The sequence below is a fragment of the Pogona vitticeps genome, chromosome 5 (genome assembly GCF_051106095.1).
Source record: "Pogona vitticeps strain Pit_001003342236 chromosome 5, PviZW2.1, whole genome shotgun sequence".
Lineage (NCBI taxonomy): Eukaryota > Metazoa > Chordata > Lepidosauria > Squamata > Agamidae > Pogona > Pogona vitticeps.
In genome coordinates this window covers 6,311,093-6,336,133 of record NC_135787.1, presented here as the reverse complement: position 1 = coordinate 6,336,133, position 25,041 = coordinate 6,311,093, and the positions used below count along the sequence as shown (strand labels likewise).

At 39.7% G+C, this 25,041-nt stretch overlaps 1 protein-coding gene across 6 annotated transcripts in view; it reads right to left on the bottom strand.

Moving 5' to 3' along the window:
- Positions 1 to 25,041, bottom strand: part of CTNNA2 (catenin alpha 2) — a 578,592-nt gene that overhangs the window by 375,814 nt on the left and 177,737 nt on the right. For all 6 annotated transcript variants that reach the window (XM_078394460.1, XM_073002097.2, XM_073002098.2 and 3 more), the window contains one exon: positions 24,422 to 24,625. In XM_078394460.1, coding sequence (XP_078250586.1) covers positions 24,422 to 24,625 — 204 coding nt within the window. The remainder of the gene's footprint in view (positions 1 to 24,421; positions 24,626 to 25,041) is intronic.

Sequence of the window (25,041 nt, the reverse complement as noted above, 5' to 3'; positions counted from 1 at the left end):
ACACAGCACGTTTGCATCCAAGTTCAGCCTGCCTTGTGTTGATTGGGGGAAAATGCTTTTATTTGTTTTGCTTTTACTCTCTAAAAGCAAAACAAATATGTGAACAATGTATTTTAAATTCTACACTCAGTTTATCTTAAGTACCCTGTTTTCCCGAAAATAAGACCTAACATGAAAATAAGCCCTAAAATGATTTTTCAGGATGCCCGTAATACAGACCTGGGCAAAGTGCGGCCCAAGGGCCACATACAACCCGCGAACCAGTCCTGTCCAGTCCCTGATCAGTTTTGAACATCAAAACCATTTATAGCTTTTAGTCTAAAGTTGATCAGTTGCTTATCTTTAACACACCGCAAAAAACCACTTTAGTATTTGTGAAGATATTAAAATAAAAACAATCATAACATCACAGTTTCATTTTATTTTTAAGTAAAGTTGGTTCGGCCCCCGAACACAGTTCAGATTTTTTATGTGCCCCCCCATAGAAATTAATTGCCCACCCCTGCCGTAATATAAGCCCTACCCAAAAAATAAGCCCCAGTTAAGTGAAACCCCGCCCTCTGCCCTTGTGCAGCAACCAGAAGAACATGACATGACTGTATCTTAAGAAATGTTGATTGTTGTACATGAAAAAAAATTAAAATGTCCCCTGAATATAAGCCCTAATGCATTTTGGGGGCAAAAATTAATATAAGACCCTAACTTATTTTCAGGGGTGAAATTGTAGTAACGAGGTTAATATGAAACCATCTGAACATCAAAAAGTTAAACCTAAAACCAATCTTTGTACTGAGTCATTTTTTTTTTTTTGCAAGATACATTGAATGATTGATCTGGGCCAGGGAGATCCAAGATGAGGGCTAGAGATGGGCATGATAGTTCGCGGTTCATTTTTCTGGTTCGTACCCAACTGGCTCTCTCCATCAGACAATACTGTAAGTACAACTCTGGTTCCTTTCTCCTCTTTTTGGCTTACACATCCCCCTCAGGGACTTGCATGTCTACCTTTGTGAGACTTCCCACACTGTTAACTGGTTCCATCCCTTCTTTTCCCCTGACCCTACCTTGGGTTCCCCAGCTTAGTTCGGAATAACCGATAACAGTGGCCAGCTGCTTAGAAAAACTGCTGCTTCAGTAAAGTACAATTTTATCCTTAAATTCCCTTAGCCCTGAAAAGCACTGTCTATGTCTCTTTCATGTCAGTGCAAAAATGCCAGCTCATCTGATAATGCCCTACAGAATCTAGATGAGCACTGGAAGATCCCCAGTAGGTATGAAGTTACAATAGGAAAACTACAGCTGTTGTCCTTCGAGTGTCTGTCTTCCAATCACTTTATGCCTTAGCCATCTCTTCTCTGTTTGATGGAGTGGAAATATATTTTAGCTCTCTCCCACCCACACAGAATCTCTCATGAAATACTATTTTAACTTCTATCCTGACAAACTGCTGCAGATTTTACAATAGGAAAAAGGACAGATGATTCATCACCAAGCTAACCCTTCTCCCTTGCTAATGAATATCATGGAGATAAAGTGTTGTTACTATTATTCTTCCTGAATGAAAGAGTATTAATGACCTTTGCAGATTTACTCATCCTTTCTTCCCCAGGGCTGTGATCCAAGACTTGAATAAACTCAGCAGCCTAAACTATGCTGGAAAGGGCTTTGAATCCCGAGGTAAGAGTCCCATCCCAGTAAAATGGAAGAATTCTCTAAGGTTGTAGCACAGTACTTCAAATAAACTCAGTAATCCAGCTCTGCTTTAGTGTACCTGATCCAGTCGTCATTTGTTCCAATCTAAATATATAGACCGTAGGCTGAACAGAGACCAAAAGTTATTTTTCCTTTAGACCCCATGAATCTTTGTTTTTAATCTTTCCTCTCCCATCCCACAACTTTTTTTGTCGTGTATGATAAGTTTCAATAAGTTTCTGGCAGGAAAATCCTTTACCCCACCCAGCCAATAACATGGTGTTCAAGTACCACTGCATCACACTCGAGACAAGGGGGGGATTGCTACATTTGTAGACTTTACATCCTAACAATCATGTCCCCAGTCCAGAAGATCACTTGAGAAAGTCTATGCAGTTGGGAATACTCTATCCACACCTTCCATAAGCTGTCCTCCAGGAGACAGCACACTTTTATTCAGACAGCTACTCAAGAAGGAAGACGTAGAAACCTCTTGTCACAATATTGATATACTTCTGCTTTCTCGGCCACTTTAATCATTATATATTTTATTATAACCACATCCTACTGGGAATCCAAAACAAAAGGGCTGTTTTGAGAGTTTCCAAATTCCCCTCCTACAACGGAAAAGAGAGCATGAAGCCTTCTGAAATAGGAATACTGTAAGCCATTCCGAACAGCTTTTCGGAAAACTCATAGAACATAATAAAGAGTAACATGAGAGGGCCAGTGCATTAAAAAATTACCAAAACAGAAGAGGCACCCCCTGAAATAAACTTCCAATAGAGGTTCAATAGCTCCTTCCCTCCAAGTTTTAAAGAAATGGGTGAAAACTAAACTTTTTAATGTTGGTCTGGGATTTTTTTATTTAACTGTTTGTTTTTATTTAAAGCCAGGTTTACTTGTGGCAGGGGACTAAATATTTATTGATATAAATTGTATGTTTGTATTGTACTTTGTACCGAAGAATTGATGCCTTTGAATTGTGGTGCTGGAGGAGGCTCTTGAGAGTCCCCTGGATTGCAAGGAGAACAAACCTATCAATTCTAAAGGAAATCAACCCTGAGTGCTCACTACTGGAAGTACAGATCCTGAAGCTGAGGCTCCAATCCTTTGGCCATCTCATGAGAAGAGAAGATTCCCTGGAAAAGACCCTGATGTTAGAAAAGTGTGAGGGCAAGAGGAGAAGGGGACGACAGAGGACGAGATGGCTGGACAGTGTCATCGAAGCAACCAACAAGAATTTGGCCCAACTCCCGGAAGCAACCAACATGGAATTGACACAACTACGGGAAGCAGTGGAAGACAGGAGGGCCTGGCATGCTCTGGTCCATGGGATCACGAAGAGTCGGACACGACTAAACGACTAAACGAAACGAATTGTACTGAGTATTATTTGACTGAATTTACTGTTGTAAAACATCCAGAGAGTGTTATGCACTATGGGAGAGTACACATACATACATACATACATACATACATACATACATACATACATACATACATACATACATACATACATACATACATACATACATACATACATACATACATACATACATACATACATACATACATATCATTTTGCCTGCAAAAGATAAGACTGAAAGGTTATATGATAGCTGTTTTGCATTGGTTGAAAGACTGTCACATGAACGATGGAGCCAGCTTGATTTCTGCAGCCCCAATGGGAAAGATTTGTCGCTATGGCTTCAAATCACAAGAGAGATTTTGACTAAACATGAGAGAGATCTCCTTGAGAGTACGCACTGTTTTTGGCTGTGGAGCAGACTATTGGGGAAGATGGTGGAATGTCCTTTATAGGACATTTGTAACCTATCAAGGACACTTTAGGATCCCCTGCATTGACCGGGGACTGGAGCATACGACCCTTGATCTCTCTTCCAATTATGCAGTCCTATGATTAGAATTGCTGACTATTACAAAATCAAAACCAATATTATATTCTTCTAAAGGAAATAATGTCCTTGTTGCACATTCTTCGCTTTTTACATGTCGGAAGCATACCAAAGAACTTTCCAGACCAAAAAACAAAACAAAATTTTTTTGCAATTAAATCTGAAGATGTCCCTACTTGATTTGTATGGCAACACAAAAAAATCACCTAAATGTGCAAAAAAAGGTTTTGGGAGTCAAGGAAAACAAGCATTATTTCAAAAACTGACTGAGTAATGGGATAGATTTAAGTAAAATGGATTGTGTATAACCCATTCATAATACAGTAGTCTTTTATGAATAACTAATAGACTAACAACCGTAAAAGTTAAGAAAGTATTTCCAATTCAAACCTTTCTTGCCCATCTTTGAGGAAGAAAACATCTTATTCTATATTATCCAGAAAAGATCTGTAGTGGACCCATACTAGCACATTATTATTATTATTATTATTATTATTATTATTATTATTATTATTATTATTATTATTATTATTATTATTATTATTATTATTATTATTATTATTATTATTGTTGTTGTTGTTGTTGTTGTTGTTGTTGTTGTTGTTGTTGTTGTTGTTGTTGTTGTCGTCGTCGTCGTCGTCGTCGTCGTCGTCGTCGTCGTCGTCGTCGTCGTCGTCGTCGTCGTCGTTGTCATCGTTGTCGCTGTCGTTGTCGTTATTTTTATTGTTTTTATTGTTATTGTTATTGTTATTGTTATTATCCACTAATTAGTATGTGAAACATTACAAACAGTATGGGAAGAACAGATCTTACAACTGAGTCAGGCCATTGTTTCATTTAGCTGAGTCTTGTCCATGTTGACTGGAAAAAACTTGAACTCTAGGGCTTCAGGTATGATTACTTCGTAATCCCAATATTACTTAGATACTGTGTTTCTGATATCCCCTGGTGATTACCCTTCCAAGTGCTAACTACCCTTATAACCTATTCAGCTTCCAGAAGCAGATCACACAGGCTTCAAGAGATACGGTCATTTATAATGTGTAGGGTAGGCTTCATTCTTATTTATCATTCAAGGCATCTACTCTAAAAATGTCGCCCAGTGGTTGGTGGTCCACTGACCCCCACTTCTCTTTATCTCCTGTGCATTTAAGTAAGTAGAGGAGGTAGAGAAAAGAGATAAAGGCAATCCTGGTTATGGACGCATGAATCTTTTAAAAGCTGTGTAACTTATTACCATGTTTCCCCGAAAATAAGATAGGGTGTTATCATACTAGGTTTTATTTTCAGGTGAGGTCTTATTTTGGAGGAAACAGGGAAGTTCACCTGTAATAGAAGCCAACTCATCACTGTCACCAGCCCTCTCTCCCCTTCCCCAAATGTAATTTGCGCAAACACCTAAATCACACTAATGCACTTAGTCTACTGTGGGGTTAGTGTCTGGCTCAGTGGCTCATTAATAAAGGAATGACCCCTGTGAATAAAACACAGCTGGGTCATTCCAAGATAATGAGCCTTCAAGTTTTATTGTCTACAATGAATGCATGTGATTACTCCAATAAAGTCTTGGGATACATACTTTACTGGGACATGGGTGATGGGAGGGGCTTAATTTGGACTTTGCTACAAACTGTTTAGTATAGTCATTAACATTTTCCTTTGCATAAATTCTATTTGCATAACTGTTCAAGGTTTAAAGGAAAGGGTCTATCTTGAGCTTTCCTTCAAAGAAAAAAAATGCTTTTCAGGTTATGACAAGGATGCATATTATTGCTCATATACTCCCTTGTATAGCTACAGAGTTGTCATTGATATTTTATGTACTTGGGGAACCTCAGAGACAAAGAATGAAGAGATGGAGTAGATATATTCAGGACATGACAGTGAACACACCAGCAAGCAGTACAAAGCATGAGTTTAGTTTTAGTCTTCGTTTTGCTATTTTTTAAAAAAATGTAAATAACTGCAGTATTTTCTAAAGAAATACTGTATGCAGTATCTATAATTACTTTCAGTGTCACACAAAAATGAGTCTGATCTCAATAATGTACATTTCACATAACAAAAAATTCAGACAGTTAATGTATAATAGAAATGAAGGCAAGATGGAACAAAAGGTGAGTCAGTAGCACTGAGCATGTTCATTAGAATTAGAATCATTAGAGTCAGGCAAGGAGTAATTGAGAGGACAGTTAGGTCTGAGAAGTACAACCCAGCGTTATGTCATTTAGGGAAGGATCTAAATCTAAGGGCTGGGAAGCAGGCAGACTCCCTAAATGGAGCCACAAATGAGTGGGAGGCTCTACCTTTCTAGACGTCTTGGGCATATCCGGAATTGCGAGAACGCATCCTGAGTTGTCATCCGAAAAGTAAATGCTTTTGGAGCAGGATATCGCTCAGCCACAAATTTTTCCCATCTCTGGGTTACTATTTTGTGTCCCCTCTCCTCTCTTAACACACAAAACCTTGCCTCCAATTAAAAAAGACGAGAACACAGAAATTCAATATTTTTTAAAAAAATACAGTCCTGGATTTTATTTAACTATCCCCTCAAAAAAAGTTTGAGAAGGAAAAAAGGTTGGAATTTGGGGCAACCAATTGCATAAAGGTGCACCAGATGGCAGGACTAGAAAAATCTACCAAGCTAACATTCCATTTTGTTCTCTTCTCTTTCTTTCTTTCTAACACCAATACCCAAGGGGACCCATTCAGCCTTCCCCTTTCCTCATCACCTATTGTTAAGCAACAGAAATTGTTATATATTCTTTTTATCTGTCTCGCACATGCATATATTTATGTCAGGTTCATTAGGCAGGTGAGATATATAGGAAAAGGCCCCACATTTTTCCAGCCACAGAAAGGCCAGGAGTGATGGTTTGAATAGCCCGGTCCTCCAGAGCCTTACCCCTAACCAGCTGTAAGCTTTTAGAAAAAATATCAAGGCTTGCTGTTGTTGAAGTACTCTTGATAAGCCTTCCTACTCTTGAGGAAACTAGTATCAGTTGTTCTTCATTAACTTGTATCTTATGGACAGATTGAATTAATTAATCTGTTCTAAAATAAAATACCTCTGAAATACACTCTTTTCAAGATTCCCTTACTATCCATGCCAACTGCCCTAAAAATAGAATGCAAAAATCAGATATCAGTAAAAGCCATTTAAGCATAATACAACTGAGTCCTCTTCAAGAAAAAAACATGGTGTGTGTATAAATAAATTCAATTCTTTTTTAAAACTTCCAGTTTATGAATGTGGGATATTGTGCTTCTATATCCAGAGTTCAAAATGCCAGGAAATGGCAATATTGTGCCCACGTTGCCAGAAGAAAAAAGGATGCCAAGCTTTACACAGCAAAGGGCAGTCTGGAGGTTGGTAACACCAATGGCAACAGTACAGATGGTCTACAGAATATCTCTTGTGCTCACTACCATTCACAAAGTGACACCGAACAAGGGGAAAAACTCCTCTCTTTTTTTGTTATTCACTTCACAGCCAAACGCAAAGCAACTGTCAAGATTTGTTTTTCAACTAGTGAAAATGGCAGTGAGCACAAGAGGGTATCTTGTAGATGATTTTGATTATTTTGGAGTGTTCTTGAGGCTAAGCCTGTTCCATACATGCTCAGTTTATAAAAAAGGTTACTGTTTTATTCTTTTGAAAGGTCTTTGTTTTTTGAGGATCAGTGTTTCAGCCCCTGCAGCCTGGATTCCTTCCCAATAAAAAAGTGGGTGGGACCAATCATTCTCTTTCAAGATAAGCAAGATTTCCATTTATTTGATTTGTTTTAAATTCAGGGAGTGTTTAAGATCACTTCTTTATGCAAGGGGAGAAGAGTTTTACTTAAAAAACAAATTCAAAACCCGTTTGCCCATATGTCCCCAAATTTGACACAGAGAAGGAGCAGACTCTCTGCTACATATGAGCCAAATCTGATGGTGATCCATAGTCCAGTTTCAAACTTATAATTTCTTGTTTGGGCTGCCCCAATCTTTAGAATTACCTTATAGAATGCTGATTTGTTCTGCCAACACAGTAAAATCACTGTACTCTCATGCAGTGATAATAAATAAATCAGCAAAACAAATTCAACATCCAATTTATCAGAATGTATGTTCATCCAGACCTCAGATCTTATTTTAAAAATGCCAATGTAGATGTTGATTGAAATGTCCACAAAGAAGTGGAGAAACTGGTTTCTCTAGGGAGGATGTTACACAACTCTCAGTGAAACTGGAATATAATCATAATCACCACCACTATGTTAGAACTGCATAGAAGGAATCATATGAATCATCGAATCCAGCCCATCAAGGAGGCACAGTGGGGAATCCTACCTCTGGCTCCACAGTCATATGCCTAAACCACTGAGCTATCCAGCAGCTGGAGCAACACAACTTGAATGCCTCTCAGCTGACAGGTACTACCTGCTGCTGGCTTGACTATCTGAACTTTCTCACCACTTTTCAAATGCAGCCTCACTTTACAAATATGATATACAACTATATCCAGACTGTTAGGTTACAACTTTTTGGATTGATGGGAGTTAATGTCTAGAACATCTGGATGGGCACTAGATAGGAAGGACTGGATTAGGGCATGAATGAGCACAGCAGTTGCCTGTTTAAAGTATCAACATTACAAGATGAAGAATGGATGGCTGCAGCCCAAACAGTGTTCTCCGTAATCTGAGATACTAGCTATATCAGAGCACTGCAAAGATTTTAACGAGTGATATTATTGATCCTTAGAGGACTACAAGCATATTATTTCACACGAGTTCCAGTATTTGCAAGCGCATACAGAGATCTTTGGCACAGTCAGCCCAGATGGTCTATGAAGTGAAGAGTCTGGATTCTGACCTTTCAAAATGGTTTCTCCTGCTATTCAAGCTGGTTACTAATAGGAAAATATATTCCTCATGATGAACCATGAAGCACATAGCCCATGCTCCATGATGGGAGATGGGGAGAGGGAGAAACACCCTATCCGCAATCTATTTGCCCATGCACCACTCTCTGGATATTTCTCTGATGACTGGACTATGATGGCGAAACCACCAGTAACTCCTTGGTTATAAAAGATTTACCTTTTTCTAAGCAGACACAGCAAATGTGTACTGGACACGGTTGGCCAAAAATCCATTTAAATAGATGGCTTTTCAATTCAATTGTTGGTCAACACAAGCCTTTGGTATGCAAAGCACCACTGGGCTGTAATACTTAACAGATATGCATTTATAATCATCATCATCTTGCAACCACAGACCTGGAAAGGAACGACCCGGCAGTACTATTAGCTTGACTAATGAAATATGAATTCAGTGCTTAGAGGTTTACAACCTTATTTAAATTTCAGTCATTTGAAAGAGTCTATGTAAAAGCTGAACAAAAGACAAAATGAGGTTATTGGGGAAAAGGTCACATCTGCAATAAAAATTAAATTCTGCACTGCTTAAAAAAACATCATAAGCTTGTTAATAAGTGAGATAAATAAGGTAATGCTACTATCCTCTCGGAGTAAGCAGTAATTTGTTTTCCCTTTTTTCTTAGCATTTTTTAAACGAATTCTCTGCTTGAATGGTCCCCTACCAGCTTTGTGAAACTCAATTTTGTTTTGTCTTTCAAATGCCATATAATAAGTAACATGGACTTGCCTGGTTCCCGGGATTTCTAGAGTTTGGTGTACCATGATTACATTGCAACCACTGTTTGTTCCGCCTATCATGCCCAATCTCAATCAACCCGACCATGATATCCCCTGTCATTGATATACGGCATGGTCTTTAATACAATAGACAAAAAGAGCTGGGGACTAGATTGCATTAATGTCTCTCTGGCTAATTCTACTTTATCTACTTATTCTGCTTAGCTTTAAAACTCAATTAAAATCTAATTTATCTGATCCCTAGATTCAGAATACTATTTGACAATGAATCTGACAGCCTTGCAGTAACTGCATTACTATATAGGGTGCCCTAAGGTATTCTGGATTGTGTTTAAAATACTCAGCTATTCTCCATTTTAAACGACAAAGAAACCTGTGATTTCACATTGTAGAATAACCAGCTGACCACAGTGAAAATGTGTGCTAAATATACAGCATATTCTCAGTTTTCTCCATCTTAACTGTGCTTGGGTTCTCCGCAGAGATACAATGATCAGAAATACCTTATACTGCAGTGGTCCCCAACCTTGGGCATCCAGATGTTCTTGGACTTCAAATCCCAGAAATCCTGGCCAGCATAGGCGGTGGTGAAGGCTTCTGGGAGTTGTAGTACAAGAACATCTGGAGGCCCAAGGTTGGGGACCACTGCCTTATAATCATCTCCCATGGTAGGCATATACTGTACCTCTAGGACAGCATCAATTCTTAAAGCATTCATTGCATTATTGCATATGAGAAACATGTATGAACTTCTTTGTTCCAATATCACGCAATGCAGTCTCTCTGAAGTGTCCAGTTAAAGTGTCAGTTTCTATGGCAGGAGCACAACAGCTGCTGCTTTCCCCAACTCTTCTTCACATTGCTGTGGTTACCATGCAATCACTAGAAATGTAAAACCCGGAGCAACATGCATGTGGATTTAGCATGCATGACTTTTCCTGTGTTGCATCATGCCCTATACAGGGAGCACTTGAGGATACCTTTCTGCATAGATGCAGAAGTGCAATTTTACTGGCAGAATAAAGATGCAGAAGTGCAGTTTTACTGGCAACCTACAATGGCAGTACTCAGCAGCCACTCACCACTGCCCAAACGGAGTACCTTTCAGATGTTTTGCAAAATATACACTCCTTCCATTGGAAAGGATATAGAAACTGCTGGAAAGTAGAGTAGGTGAACAGAAGCCAAAGCAGCAATTTGTTACACCAGCAGAGCACAGATAAAATCACTGACACTCTTTAAATGGTCTTAAAACCAGCCAGGAAATGAGAAACATTTCTGTCTGACATTGAAAATGCATAACGCAGGCACCTGGCAAACTTCTCCAGGTAGAGTATACAGCCAAAAAAAAAGGTCTTCTCTTGGTAGGCATCTGTGTTACCTCACTTGATGGAAATACCCTGTGACCGGTATATAAAGAAGACCTTAGAGTCCATGTAAGTAGCTGCATGAAGAAGTACTGTAATCCTTCAAGCAATCTGGATGCAAACTGCTCAAGACTTTAAAGATTAAGACCAGTGTTATAATGAGATCCAGAAAAAGAGTGGCAACCTAGGCAAATGGAAAAGTACTGGCATGATGTGATCAGTACAGCCAGTCATTTCACCATGCTGTTTGGACCAGCTGATGCCCACTGTTTTCGAGAAGCAGCCCCATGTTTAACATTTTCAGTTATCCAAATGGGAGGTCGCCAGAATGTTTATAATTGTGTCACACCTCTTTCTGTCTGATTAGGATCACAGTTCCGATTGTTACAGCTTAAGCTGATGGACGATACTTTCCATACCCCTGCATCACCAGTGAAATAACAGCACCCTCCCTACCCTTATAACCTTATTCTCCAGCAACAGCTCAGCTCCCTGCTAAACTGGCTGAACCATTCATGTCTGTAGAGAAACCACCTAGGAACCTCACCTTTGTCTTATCTGACGTGCATCTCCATCAGTTATTGCTCCTCATTTATTCTAATACTGGGTCCCAACAGTAATTCAGATTTTTCTCAACCTCACCTAAAAAGAAGAGGCAGAGTTGGATGTCACCTGCCAAGGACCCTTCATGCCCCATCTCAGAGTGATGTCTCCCAGCAGCCATGAATTATTGCACTCATTTCAATCGCTTGTTTTATGTGTCTATGCTACTGTGCTGTTACTCACTAAAAGATGTGGCTGGATAAATATCTAAATAAACTCTGCAATACCGAACATGTCCATAAATTAGACTGATTCTACAGCATTGTGTACACTTATTACAGTTAACAGACTGAATTCAGAGTGGAGCGGAGCATTCCTGCACAGTTTGATCTCTCTCTCTCTCTCTCAATCTTTCTGAGATGATGATGAATTTCATTAAACATTTCCCATCAAAGCATTTAGAAAAGGGTGCTAGCACCCATCCATGAGACACTTGGGACTTTTTTTTAGCTGAGAAGAACTACAGCAAAATCTGAACATTTTTATTCTCTCTCACCTGCTTCACAGGGAAAATTCAATGCAGCGGGAATGTCAACTGGTTTACAAAAGCACGTCTTTAAACAACAATGGGAGAAGGTCTACATGGAGAATGACACAACTGTCAAACATTCTAAGGTATTCAAGGAGGGGATTGTTCACTGACCCAGCAGCTCATCTGATGATTCACTGGTTATAGTGGAATTACTATGACAAGTCACATCTTACATGTATGATGTTATATACTTACTTACTTACTTACTTACTTACTTACTTACTTACTTACTTACTTACTTACTTACTTACTTACTTTACTTAAAATATTTTTAGCCTGCCTTTCAACCATTGTCGGTTCACTTTGGCTTCCTCCTGTGAGGGTTGTTTAATTTTCTATAAGGAAAAGTTACCATATTTGATATACATACAGCACGCGACATGTTAAAATAGTACTTTCTGAGTTCCCTCTGCACTTTCAAGACATTCAGACTTTGTATATGAAATACTGTCCTTCAGAATGTGAGTGCCCCCCCACCCCTGAATCTTAGATTTTGAACTTTGATCAAAAACTATACAGACAGACTTCATTTAAATATGTAATTAAATATTGCAATCTATAAATGAAGACTACGGTCCCCACTATTAAACCATATATTTCAGCTAAGCAATTAACCTTTTATTTATTTGTTTGTTTGTTTATTTATTTTTGTTTGTTTGTTTACTGACTGCCCCATTAATGCAATGAACTATTCTGGGCAGTTTACAACAATTATGCAAAGTACTATTATGTATGCTTGTAATTCTTACCCAGTTTAGTGTAGTGGATACATAAGACTCAGAATACCTCCTTCTACATACTTGAGCAGCCACAGAAACTCAAGGGTATACAGGTAATACTGGTAAAATTACTCCTTAAATATCTCCCTGACCTTGAAAAACATACTAGGGATGCTGCCACATACAGTGTAACACACATACATAACAACTTGCATCAGGGGACAAATTCTATTTGTCTTCAGTGTGGAAGGGATGATCACTCTCGAATCAGCCTTCTCAGCCACACTAGATGCTGTTCCAAGACCTCCATACAGAGCACATTATGAAGGATGCTTAATCTAAACAATTTGCATGATCTTGTTAACTTCAGTTTATTTTCTGGTTTATTTTCTTAGCTCTTGTACATATATGCCTGTAAACCTTCCCAAAATAGCAGGCTACTGTCAACAAAAACTCATGTCACAACTACCAGCAAGACTAGTCTAAAGGGTCTCCAAAGTGTTTTCATATATTTATATTAAAAAGGAGGGCACTTAAACCTTTAGTAGGACCATGTGCATCATCAAATTATGCTAGAGAAACTTTCAGACTTGTTGCCTTATTAAAGATCAGACTTGTGTCTTGTTAAAGATTCTGAATATCATAAAAATAAGCTCAGCATTTTGTTTATTATTATTGAATCTCACTTTTATTATAGCCGTACAGGAGCAAAATGCAGACATGTAAATGATGCAGAAAGGTATTGTAGTATGCAAGTAATGCCCTCTACTGTCTGTCGGAGGAAATGTTTTACAGTGCAAACAGCTTAATTGTATATTTTTCAGGGGTTTCAAAAAATAATGTGTCACAAAGGAAGTGCTTCACATTACATCTGCTGCAGGAGACACCAGTGGCAGAACATTGATTTCAGCAGCAAGCACATGCAGACATCAAGCATGCATGTGTATTCACCTCGTAGCACCCTCATGAGAAATGGAACTGGGTCAACAATGTGAGGAATAAATTACAGTTGTAAAAGAAACCCAAATATGAAACAAGCAAAATTATGATTCTCCATATGTTAATTTAAAAAGAACAGAAAATAAAAACTTCTGACACAAATACTGATGTTGGTTCTCCACATTGGTCAGTGTCAACAAATACTGGGCTATAATGACCAATGGTGCTTCATAGTCCACTTATAATATTATAACCCTCCATGATGTCAGCCTCTTCTTTAACTATTTCTTAAAAGCAAATTTCATTTAAAACCCTTATGAGGCTGGCAGTGTTATTTTCCACTGACTTCCCAAAAATCTCTAACATGATCTCTGTTTAAGTGTTAAGGAATCATGAGGAATACACATACGAAGACGGGGGATTTCTAGTCCCATCCTCACTGTCACACTTCTGTTTCCCTTCTATACATGAAGGGCGATACATCTGAAGAAGCTCAGCCTCTGCTGTCTGTGGGGACTCTCCACATGAAGGGAGATCCTGGAAAGTCAAGTAGATGAGGGAGAACTCCTTCTGGGAGGGAGAAGGCACATCCAGAGTATTCCCACTGCGTGATTATTCTACAGAATTTCTAATGTCTGAACATGGCTACAAGGAGACTGCAAGGAGAACAAACCTATCAGTTCTAAAGGAAATCAACCCTGGGTGCTCACTGGAAGGACAGATCCTGAAGCTGAGGCTCCAGTACTTTGGCCATCTCATGAGAAGAAAAGACTCCTTGGAAAAGACCTTGATGTTAGGAAAGTGTGACGGCAAGAGGAGAAGGGGATGACAGAGGATGAGATGGCTGGACAGTGTCTATGAGGCGACCGACATGAGTTTGACACAACTCCGGGGGGCAGTGGAGGATAGGGGGGCCTGGCGTGCTCTGGTCCATGGGGTCACAAAGAGTCAGACACGATTAAACAAGGATGACGAACATGGCTACAGAGTTGGCGTTGTCAGCCATCTAACGTAAGCCCCAAATTCCCTCCTGTTTAGTTTAGATGCCACAGACGTGTATGTGAAGCTGGACAGGGTTGCTTCATCTTGCACTGAGTTATAATTAATTCCAAGTTCTGTTTCAGCTTCTATACACCTGATCTGAACGCATCCTTTCAGGCATCCTCAAAATCTACTTTGTTTTCACTCTACTGAAACTAACAAGTGCCATCCATTAATTTGGATATATCATTGCTAATTCTGGATAGTCCTTAAATTGTTGAATGGAAAAAAAATGTTGCTTCCTTTATTCATTTGTTGCCATGTTCTATGTGTTTAACCATCTACCAACTGATAAGGTGTGCATTCCATTATTCCCATTATTTCCAAGGGGGGGAAAGTCAGGAGCAGAACAGAAAACCACAGGAGATGTCTAGAACATCAGTTACCTTAATTGGTGGTGATGGAACTGGAGGTCAATCATATTCCATGAAATGTCGTACAAATCGCAGTGGCATGTTATGCAGGCATCAGAAACTGGAAGCCATAACTGTTCTGCATTTGCAGAAAAACCAGGTCCGCTGAAGTGGCCTTCAGTTGGTTTCAACTGTTTTAATGCAATAGCTCTTCCACAAGCATTTACAGGTGTTTTTACATGGGCACATTGAGGAATATGCTACAGCATTCATTTTCTGTATTGCAGCAGGATGCTGGGAAAATATATCAACCCTGAAACATTTATTAGGTATGCATTTGAAATATTTATAGTTTACCTTGTCTGGGGTAACCTCACCTTTCCTGTGGTAGAAAGCTGCTGAGAACAATAATCATAAAATACAACTCTTTAAAGAATACCACTCAATATCACTGGACTTTATTAAATGCAGAAACAAATTTAAGGAGGTAAGACTGAAGTGTCAGAATTTCCCTTGAAAGTAAGCTTTACAGCAAAATTTTGTTCTGATGAAACGAACGAAATAGGTTAAAGAGTTGTTGTAATAATTTCTACTAGCTTTACTACAACTCACTTTGCAAACACAGAAGAGGAGGAGGAGGAGGAAAAAGTTGTTAAACGAATTAAACTTTAGTTGTACTTCTAGAAATAGGATGTATGTCCCTGGAGAAAGAAGTATAGAGAGGAAAACAAAGCAGGACAGCATGGGACATCTGTAAATTATGAATGCACAAACTGTACCTCAGGAATAGGTACCTGAGGAGTTGCATCGGGGGGGGGGGCGGGAGAGACAGGCAATGACAGAGGTGCAAGATGGGGGTTACAATACCAATCAGTGCTTAAATCTACTGCATGACTTTTGTGTTCTAACCATTTCTCTCTCTCAGCAGTCATGGTGTTTGTATATACAGTACAGTGTGTGATTGTGTATATGTGTGCATGCACGCTACACACTCACACACATACGTGAGCTGCTTGCAAATTAACTGGAGCTGAAGTTATGCTCAGCTGAGGATGGTTTCCTAGGGTCAGATCCCAAGGTTGCATATATGTGACAGCTCTCAAAGAGTTCTTTAATCTCTTTAGATTGAGAGTGAAGATCAAAGTCCAACTGAAATTCATGTGGGATTTCCTCTTCGCTGATGATGCAGCTGTTGTGGCTCATTCTGCCGAAGACCTCCAGCAACTTATGAATAGTTTTAGTAAGGCCTGAAGGTTTTGGATTAACAACCAGCCTGAAGAAAACACAAGTCATGGGCCAGGGCGTGGACTCACCTCCCTCTATTACCATCTCCATGCAAAACTTGGAGGTTGTGCATGACTTTGTATATCTTAGCTCAACAATCTCTGACACTCTCTCTCTAGATGTCAAGCTAGATAAACACATTGGCAAATCAGCTACCATCTTCTCTAGACTCACAAAGAGAGTAGGGCTTAATAAGAAGCTGACGGCATATACTAAGATCCAGGTCTATAGAGCCTGTGTCCTGAGCACACTCCTGTACTGCAGTGAGTCCTGGACCCTTTGTGCACGGCAGGAGAGGAAGGCGAACACGTTCAAGATGTGTTGTCTCTGACACATTTTTGGGATCACCTGGCAGGACAAAGTTCTAAATAGATTAGTCCTAGAACGAGCTGGAATTTTTAGCATGTATACATTACTGAAACAGCGACGTCTACGTTGGCTTGGGCATATTGTGAGAATGGCTGACGGTCAGATTCCAAAAGATCTCCTGCATGGAGCATTAGTGTAGGGAGAGCACCCCTGAGGGAGACTACAGCTGCAATACAAGGATACAGTGGTGCCTTGACTTACGACCATAATCCATTCCAGAAGATGGACGTAACTCGAAATGGTATAAGTCGAAGCACCATTTCCCATAGGAATGCATTGAAATGCAACTAACCCATTCCACCGAAGAAAAAAATTACCCCCCAAAAAATCACTGCAAGACTCATTGGAAACACGATTAACCCCTTGCGACCAAAGGGGGAGGGAAGCAATCAAGCGTGCAAGATCCATTGGAAATGCACAGAAAACAAACAGAGCCGATCGGAAATGCACAGAGAACAAAGGGGGCAGGTCGGAAATGCAAAGAAAACAAAGGAAAAAGCAAGGGAAGCATTCAGGACCCATTGGAAATGGGGGAAAAAAACTCAAAAAGCAACCAAGCCCCCCAAGACCCATTGGAAATGAAAAAACACCAAAAAACAACCCCCCCAAGACCCATCACAGCACAGAAAAATAAACCCCCAGCTCAAAACCACACTGCAAAACCATCCAGAACAGTTTTTTAAAAGCAGAAAACAGCACCTTATCTTACCAGGCTGCCCGAGGCCTTCCTGCAAACACACACACACATACACACACACGGAGAGAGAGAGAGAGAGAGAGAGAAGCAGAAGCAGAAGCAAGGCAGTCCCAGGCCTCCTCCAACACACACACTCTAACTGCTGGGGCGAAAGAGCTACAAAGAAGCAGCCTCGGTGCCACCTACAGTTAGAAATTTGAATTTCCCTCCTTTTTCCCCTGCCTTTTTCTGTTTGTAAGTGGAAGCTCCGGTCACAAGTAGAAGCAAAATTTTGCAGCCAGAGCTGGTTGTAACTCGAAATGGTTGTAAGTAGGGTCGTTTGTAAGTTGAGGCATCACTGTATCTGCAAGCGGGATCTGAAGGCCTTAGGAATGGACCTCAACAGATGGGAAACCCTGACATCTGAGCGTTCAGCCTGGAGGCAGGCGGTGCATCATGGCTTCTCCCATTTTGAAGAGACCCTTGTCCAGCAGGATGAGGCGAAGAGGCAGTCACGAAAGCAGCAAAATCAGGGAGCTGGACAGGGGACAGATTGGATTTGTCTTCAGTGTGGAAGGGATGGTCCCTCTCGTATTGGCCTTCTCAGAAACACTAGATGCTGTTCCAAGACCTCTATTCGGAGCACGTTACCCTAGTCTCCCAAGACTGAAGGATGCCTACTCAAAGTCATGCTGTTTCCCAACTGACTAGTCACAAAAACAAACTAATTTGCCAAATATAGACTAAAGCAAGCTCATGCTACACAGCCCTTTCCTCTTGAGGGTGTACTGCTTCTAGGTGTGGAATCAGCATCTCTTTCATTGAGATCCTTAATCTTATTTCAGCTCATTATAAAGAAACTGGGTCCCCCCTAGTTTTAGAATTAGAATATCCCTCTTTATACAGCTGGGGGGGAAAGACAAGCACAATTAAATGTTATCCCTGCTGCCACATCAAAAGGAAAAAAAATGGGGGGTGGAAATGGGAAACAAAATGCTACCAGATAAAATATTAAAGCAAAGAAAATATCCATATATCCTCCATGAATGGAAGATCTGGGTCAGCATTTCAACAGCATGCTAGAGGGAATGAGATCATCTAAGCAAAAAAACAAAAAAAATGATACCAACTGTTCTGATGCTGTATTGGCAGTCCTGGGGTGTTCCATGTTCTTATGTTGTTTTGAACTGGGCTTACTGGTCGACTGACTGCTAGTATTTTGAATTTGAAAAAAATGAAGAAATGCCAAGACTAAGATAGATCAGCAGCAAGTGATTCCCTTGGAATAACAGAAGCTACTGGTGACCCAGAAATGCTCTGGACCTTATTAAGATCTCCCTGGCTTTTTCCAGATCAACATATGTGCCATCTCTACAAGAAATTAAGTTGGTGTCAACAAAGGAGAGACTCTTGGGCATGTTCCTCATAGGACCCCCTCCCTAAGCAGATCCTCTTGGTGCCATTGTCGAGAATAATTTCTTTCCTTCTCTCTCACTACGAGTGCCACCAATCCCACCATTATCAATAGGATGACCCTCATCCATTCTGGAATCCAAACACACAAGATCAACCGTAGAAAATACAATGGGTTTTTATTAAAATTGAAGGCAATTCAACAACAGGCATCAGTTCTGCTCTAATGGGCCTCATTGACCCCATCAGCCCAAGGTCAGCCTTCTCCGTGCGCAACTCCCTGGTTCCTTTCCCTGGAGAGGATCAACAAGGAGTGTCCCTGCTGTCACCAAAAAGCTCTTTGAATCTGTGAACAGAAGCATCCCATATTTGTGACCAAGACAGGCTGTGCCTCAACAAGGAGGACAGCTGGGGAAAAACTTTGCCATGTTACAAAGCTCTCATACTTCACTGAGTGAGCGTCACAACTCATTTGGTACACCCTTTACTAGTCTCTGTCTGTCAGGATGAGTTGTTGTTTTTTAAACTCTGCTGTCAATGATTGCTAGGGTTTGTACTTTTTAAAAAAAATAGTGGGAAGGTGTTCCATTTTAAAGCAGTGGAACTGAAACTTTCATTTGTCCTGCTTTAATTCTAATTTCATCTGTCATAGCAATAATTACATCATTCATTTCTCAGCTTTAATTAGTTTACTGTGTACTACATTCATGTTTTATTTAACTTCCTCAATATTATTAAGGTAAGTTTATGAGGAAGGCACCAGGAAAACAGGAAGAACGAATATGAGTTGGAGTGACCCTCTAAAAGGGAACCACAGATTTGAGTTTGGGCAACTGAGGACAGGAAATTTTGGAGACTGCTCATTCATGAGGTTGCCATAAGTTGGAGGTGACTTCATGGGACATAACAACAACATATGAGGCAAACTAATCATGATGAAAATTAATTCCACAAATGTTTGTTGAAAAAAAACATAATATTTTCACACAGTCATTGCATGCTTTTTGCACTCATGCACCCATGAACGCTCCTCTCTACCCATTTATCGATCTCCATAGCGATAACAGTTTGTCATCTCCAACAGCAGGTATAACAACTCCGATGAAAAGCAATTGAAAGAATATATTAATTCTTTCTGAAACAAGGGCAGTCTTCAAATATGGACCTCAAAGGTGTACTATAAAGTGTGGTCAACAATTTTCAAGCAACTCGTTTTGACATTTACCATATTTTTCCATGTATAAGACAATACTTTTATCTAAAATCTTTAGACTAAAAATTGAGGGCCATCTTCTAAATGGAAGTAAGGGGGGAAAGGGATCGAAGCGCTGAAGGATTGCAGCCCTTTGATCCTGCAGCCCTTTCATGGCTGCTTTACCCCTCCACTTCCTAAGACTCATGGGGCTTAAGAAGTGGATGGGGAAAGCAGCAATCAAATTTTCTTATTTGAGGTTGGAAAAGTGGAGGTCGTCATATACATCAGGTCGTTTTATACACAGAAAAATAAAGTCAATTGTGTCTTCACACAAATTATAGTCTGACATCCTTCTTCCACTAATTTGGCATTCCCGTCTAAAATGAAGGGGGAAATTATCAGCAAATCCTTTCCTTCCAGTTAGCAAACACCATTATAATGAAAAATGGTAACTTGGAATTTGAATTTGTGTACTTCGATCTGTTACATAAGCTCCTTGGGTTTATCAAAAGTTGTTAATTAATTTCAAAATGCTAGCATGTACTTTTAATAGCCTTGATTTGCTAAGGATTCTTCAAAGAGCAAGAAATACAGTTCTGTGATCTCTTGATATATAGTATAGCACAGTCTAGGCTACCATAACTAAATTAACACAGTCCTGATGACTCAGCTATCCACCACTGTCACCAATCACTGACGTCTGAGCAGGAGCTGGCGATGGATATTTTGCTGTCATATGAAGGTAATTTACTGCTCACACTGTCTTACAGATTAACCTTGTGCAGTTCTAAGTCACAATTTGAAGGCGCTCAAGATTGATCCCCTCTCAAGCATGAAGCTCAGACAAAGTAGTTAAATATGAGCTAGGGTAGTTTCTTGTGAGTATATAGGTATACAGTGTTCAACATAATATTTCACTTTTCACTTAATGTTAACAGCTGCTTAGCATACTATTTTTGCAGTATATAGTAAAGCTGGCTTTATTATTTCTTTGCCGTTGTAAAATCTTTCTGTTGGGATCAAACAGGTCTACTACCTTGCTGTCTCATGATTCTCTGCTTCATCTTAATCCAACTTGATTTCCTATTTTAACGTCTCTTATTGTGTGACTTTTAGAATATAAGCACAGAACCAGCCACCCTGCTCTTTCTACTGCCCTTTTCTCAGTCTTCAGTTTCAATGTTTTGTTTCCTTATTTTTCTCTACAAGTTCTCACTGCATTAAGTACGGATTAGAACTGTGGCAACAAGTACTGTATATCCAAGACTTGTCAATCGTTTGGTGAACACTATCACAATTGATTTTAGATTTTAGAGTAGACTATGTCTAGATGGGCAGCATATAAATGCAATAAATAAATGCAAATAGATTTTTAAAAATTCTTTATTTTATTTTATTTTATTTTGCTTTGAACAGCAGTGATGAGGAACGCTTCGGCAAAACTTTGCTTAGTGGATCAGTTACAACCTTTCCTGACTTGAGTCATATAGGCCTTCGTTATATAGCATTTTGACTACTGTGAAGCAGGGCCGCCCATGAAGACGGTCCAGAGCAGTGACGGCGAACCTTTTTGGGGCCCGAGTGCTGAAATTGGGGAAGAAAAATACCCAGGGCACATCGACGAGTGACTTCTCCTGGGCTGCCCCGGCTTGTGGAATGAATTTGTGTTATCATCATGATTCATTTCCATCCTCATGCTTTTAGTAAACACCTCTTCAAACAGGTCTTTGAAACTTTTTACGCATACTGAGCATGATTTATGATAATACTTTAATGTTTGTATTATTCAGTTGGTTGTCAACTTACATTTAACTTATTTTTCATACCTGTAGGTTGCTATTTGAGTCCTATTCCTTAACAGGAAAGAAATAATAGGAATAATAAAAAGTAAAGGTTCCCCTTGACAATTTTTGTCCAGTCGTGTTTGACTCTAGGGGGCAGTGCTCATCCCTGTTTCCAAGCCAAAGAGCCAGCGTTTTGTCCGAAGACAATCTTCCGTGGTCACATGGCCAGTGCGACTTAGACACGGAACGCTGTTACTTTCCCACCGAGGTGGTCCCTATTTATCTACTTGCATTTTGCATGCTTTTGAACTGCTAGGTTGGCAGGAGCTGGGACATGCGATGGGCGCTCACTCCGTTGCATGGATTCGATCTTACGACTGCTGGTCTTCTGACCCTGCAGCAGGCTTCTGCGGTTTAGCCCACAGCGCCACCACGTCCCTAATAAGAATAATATAGCAGTTGTATTCTGATTTTGATAGATCTCCATGATAGAATTCCACTAGAATTGTCAGAATCCTGTTGCGAACATACATCTGAGGCTTCATTAGACAGCCGCAGCCAGTGCAAAATATAATCAACGAGAGCAGTCATGTATTATCTTATGATGCTTCAAGACAGAACCCCTATGAGTGTCAGAATAGCAGGTGATAAAATGTATACCAAGACAAATATAGCAAATGCTTTCGCAAACAGGGATTCCACTCTGATGGCAGGCATAAAAAAGAGCTGCTTGGCTTAAAACGCTAAGGATCAGTCACGAGTACCAAAATTGTCTTTCACCATTAGACATATTTCAAAAATTATCTATGTAATTACTTATTGGCCCATGGTAAAAAATGGCTTTCTTTAAATGTTTAAATATAAGGACAGGTTATCTCACATAAGCACTGAAAGGACTATATCTTTGATTCTTTCAGCATAAGTACGTATGTGTATTTACCAATTGGGAGACATACTAAATATCAATACTGTGGTGTCTTATCCATATTCTATGGCCAAACTGTACTAAAATCTTCTTGATTATAATACACTAGATTTTCAAAATGTTATAACCATGGCTCACTGCAGGATCTGCACTTCATGAAATCACGTGGTGGTCAATGTTTTCACTATTTCATATGACTTACTAGTACTCGTTTTTAAAAAAGCATTCTGAATGGTATGCTGAAAAGGGATAACTGAGTCCTCTAGCTAGCTGATGGATTGTGTATCTCTGATCATCCTGCAAATTCAGACTCAATATGGCTGGTACTTAGAAGAGCAACAGAGAGGCAAAATCTGATCCCCTTCCCCTGTACATGTTATGCAAAAGATATAGCATTTGTTTGACTATAAAATATACACAACCATTCATACATCAAAAGTTTGAAAGACAGAGATTTCTCCTAAAGTATCATAAGAAAACAAGCTAAACGAAACCTTACAACATAGAGTAAAAGTCTTCTGCTATTATACAAGTTTGCACATAAACACAGGTATTGCAAGAAACAGAAGTCAACCATCTGACAGCCCATGAACACTCTTTGGCAAAGATCTTTTAGAGTTTCCACCAGCAATAATTCAATGAGAGAAGATTGCCTCAACAGAATGGACAAAATGGAATATTTCACATTATCGTCACTGCCTGTTCTTTAGCTCAGCAATTTTATGGCTCTCACCTCACAATAAACCCACAGCTACCTTTTATTGTCATTTACACTCAAGCCTCTTATCTGTCACCTGATGAAACATAGCATCTATTTATGCCTCTTAGTGTTATACCTGGGAAAGAAAGACAAAGTCAACTACATTTGACCAAATGATAAAAGCAAGCAAGCAGCTTAAAATGCAGTTGCCTTTAACTCATAAAACAGCAATATTAAGACACCCGCATTTCTTTCCTTCCTTCCTTCCTTTAATAGTTCACATTACTTTCATGCTAAATAAAATATGCTTTTTCATTCATTTCTTTTCCATTCAGTTTTTGAACACCTGAATGAGATGTGTGTGAAGACGGACAGCGCAAAATCAAATTACGGTGTCCTTTAAGCAAGACAAACCTAAAACACAGAAAGAGAAACCACTTTTTTTGGATGCATGGCCATTTCTGTTCATTTTTCTAAAATACATATAGAAAATCCAAGGAGACACACATTCCTTTCAGGAAAAACCACTGTGTAATTAATTACGATTAATTTCCAGTAGAAAATGTCATGGTATTCCAAGTAGGGTAAATGCAGCCTTTGTCAACAAGAGAAGAAACTGCAGCAGACTAAATGATAAATTCCTAATATGTGTTCAGGATATTGCAAATATTTCACCTTCTGCACTGCTATAAAGATAGAAATTATTCAGCAGCTGTAGGGAACCCACACACTCTTCTCTCTTAATATGCCCAATTAGAACTTCTCCTCCAACAACATATGGGCTTTCAGGGCAGACGTACAAAATGTGCAAAAGGCTCAGAAACAAAGCTTCTAGCACCACTAATCACCCCTCTTCCTAAATGGTGCTGATGGGAAAAAGGTATTGTCTATATCTGCCCCCCTTTTAGGGAATCATGAAAGATAACGAAGCAAATAGGACACTAAAGTAAATTGGCCACGCACCATTTCCCCCCCCCTAAGGAGCAAAGAAGCTTACACACCTGGTTCCCAGGTCATAATTTACAGAGCCAGGTTCCACAGATGAAACTTTTCTGCCTTCGCACCATTCCATGGAGCACGAGTCCCAAAAGGAAAGAAATGTCAAAGGCTCTACATTATTTATATTTACTTTCATAGGGTCAGAACTGCCAGGGCTCAACAAAATATATTCAGCTGTAACGATGCATGTACAGTGATTTGAGTCACATAGGAGGAAAGTCTCAAGAGGAAAAAAAATTCACTTACATTATTCATGTATTCACTCAGCAAGTCTTGGAGGGCCTGGCGTACAGCATTGCACTCCGCAACAATCCTCTCCCGCCGGTCATCACGTGTGCAGGAGGAGTCTGCCATGAGCGCTGCACCGCTGATGATGCTCTCCAGCCTCTCTTCAAGAGACGGTCGAAATCGGGCTTCGCTGAATGTCATGGGGTCTAAAATGATCTTGTTCTGGGGAAAAAATTAAAACATGATCAATTAAGAGCCTGTTTGTTTTCTTATTGTTGTTTATGAGCACAGTTAGCTTGATGGAGATATTTCTTTGCACGTCGTAGATACTAACAACCCTTTAAAAATCAGTGATGCTTATAACTGCTTTTAGTCTAAGCAAACTGTACAAATTATTGCAATACTCTGGGACCTCTGAAATGGGAAGCCTTAAAATATCTCACTGACCTCTAGCCTTTATTGAGGGCGTAGCCCAAGGAACTACAACTCGCAGGAAGGACCACAGCAGCTCTCTTTTTTTTGTATAGGAAATGCCTGAGACAGTCATGCAGCCTCGGAGATCGGCCCTTCTACAGGTAAGCAAAATGTAGGTGTCTGTAGGTGCAGGTCTGTGGACTGGAACTGCCAGAATTCTTTCT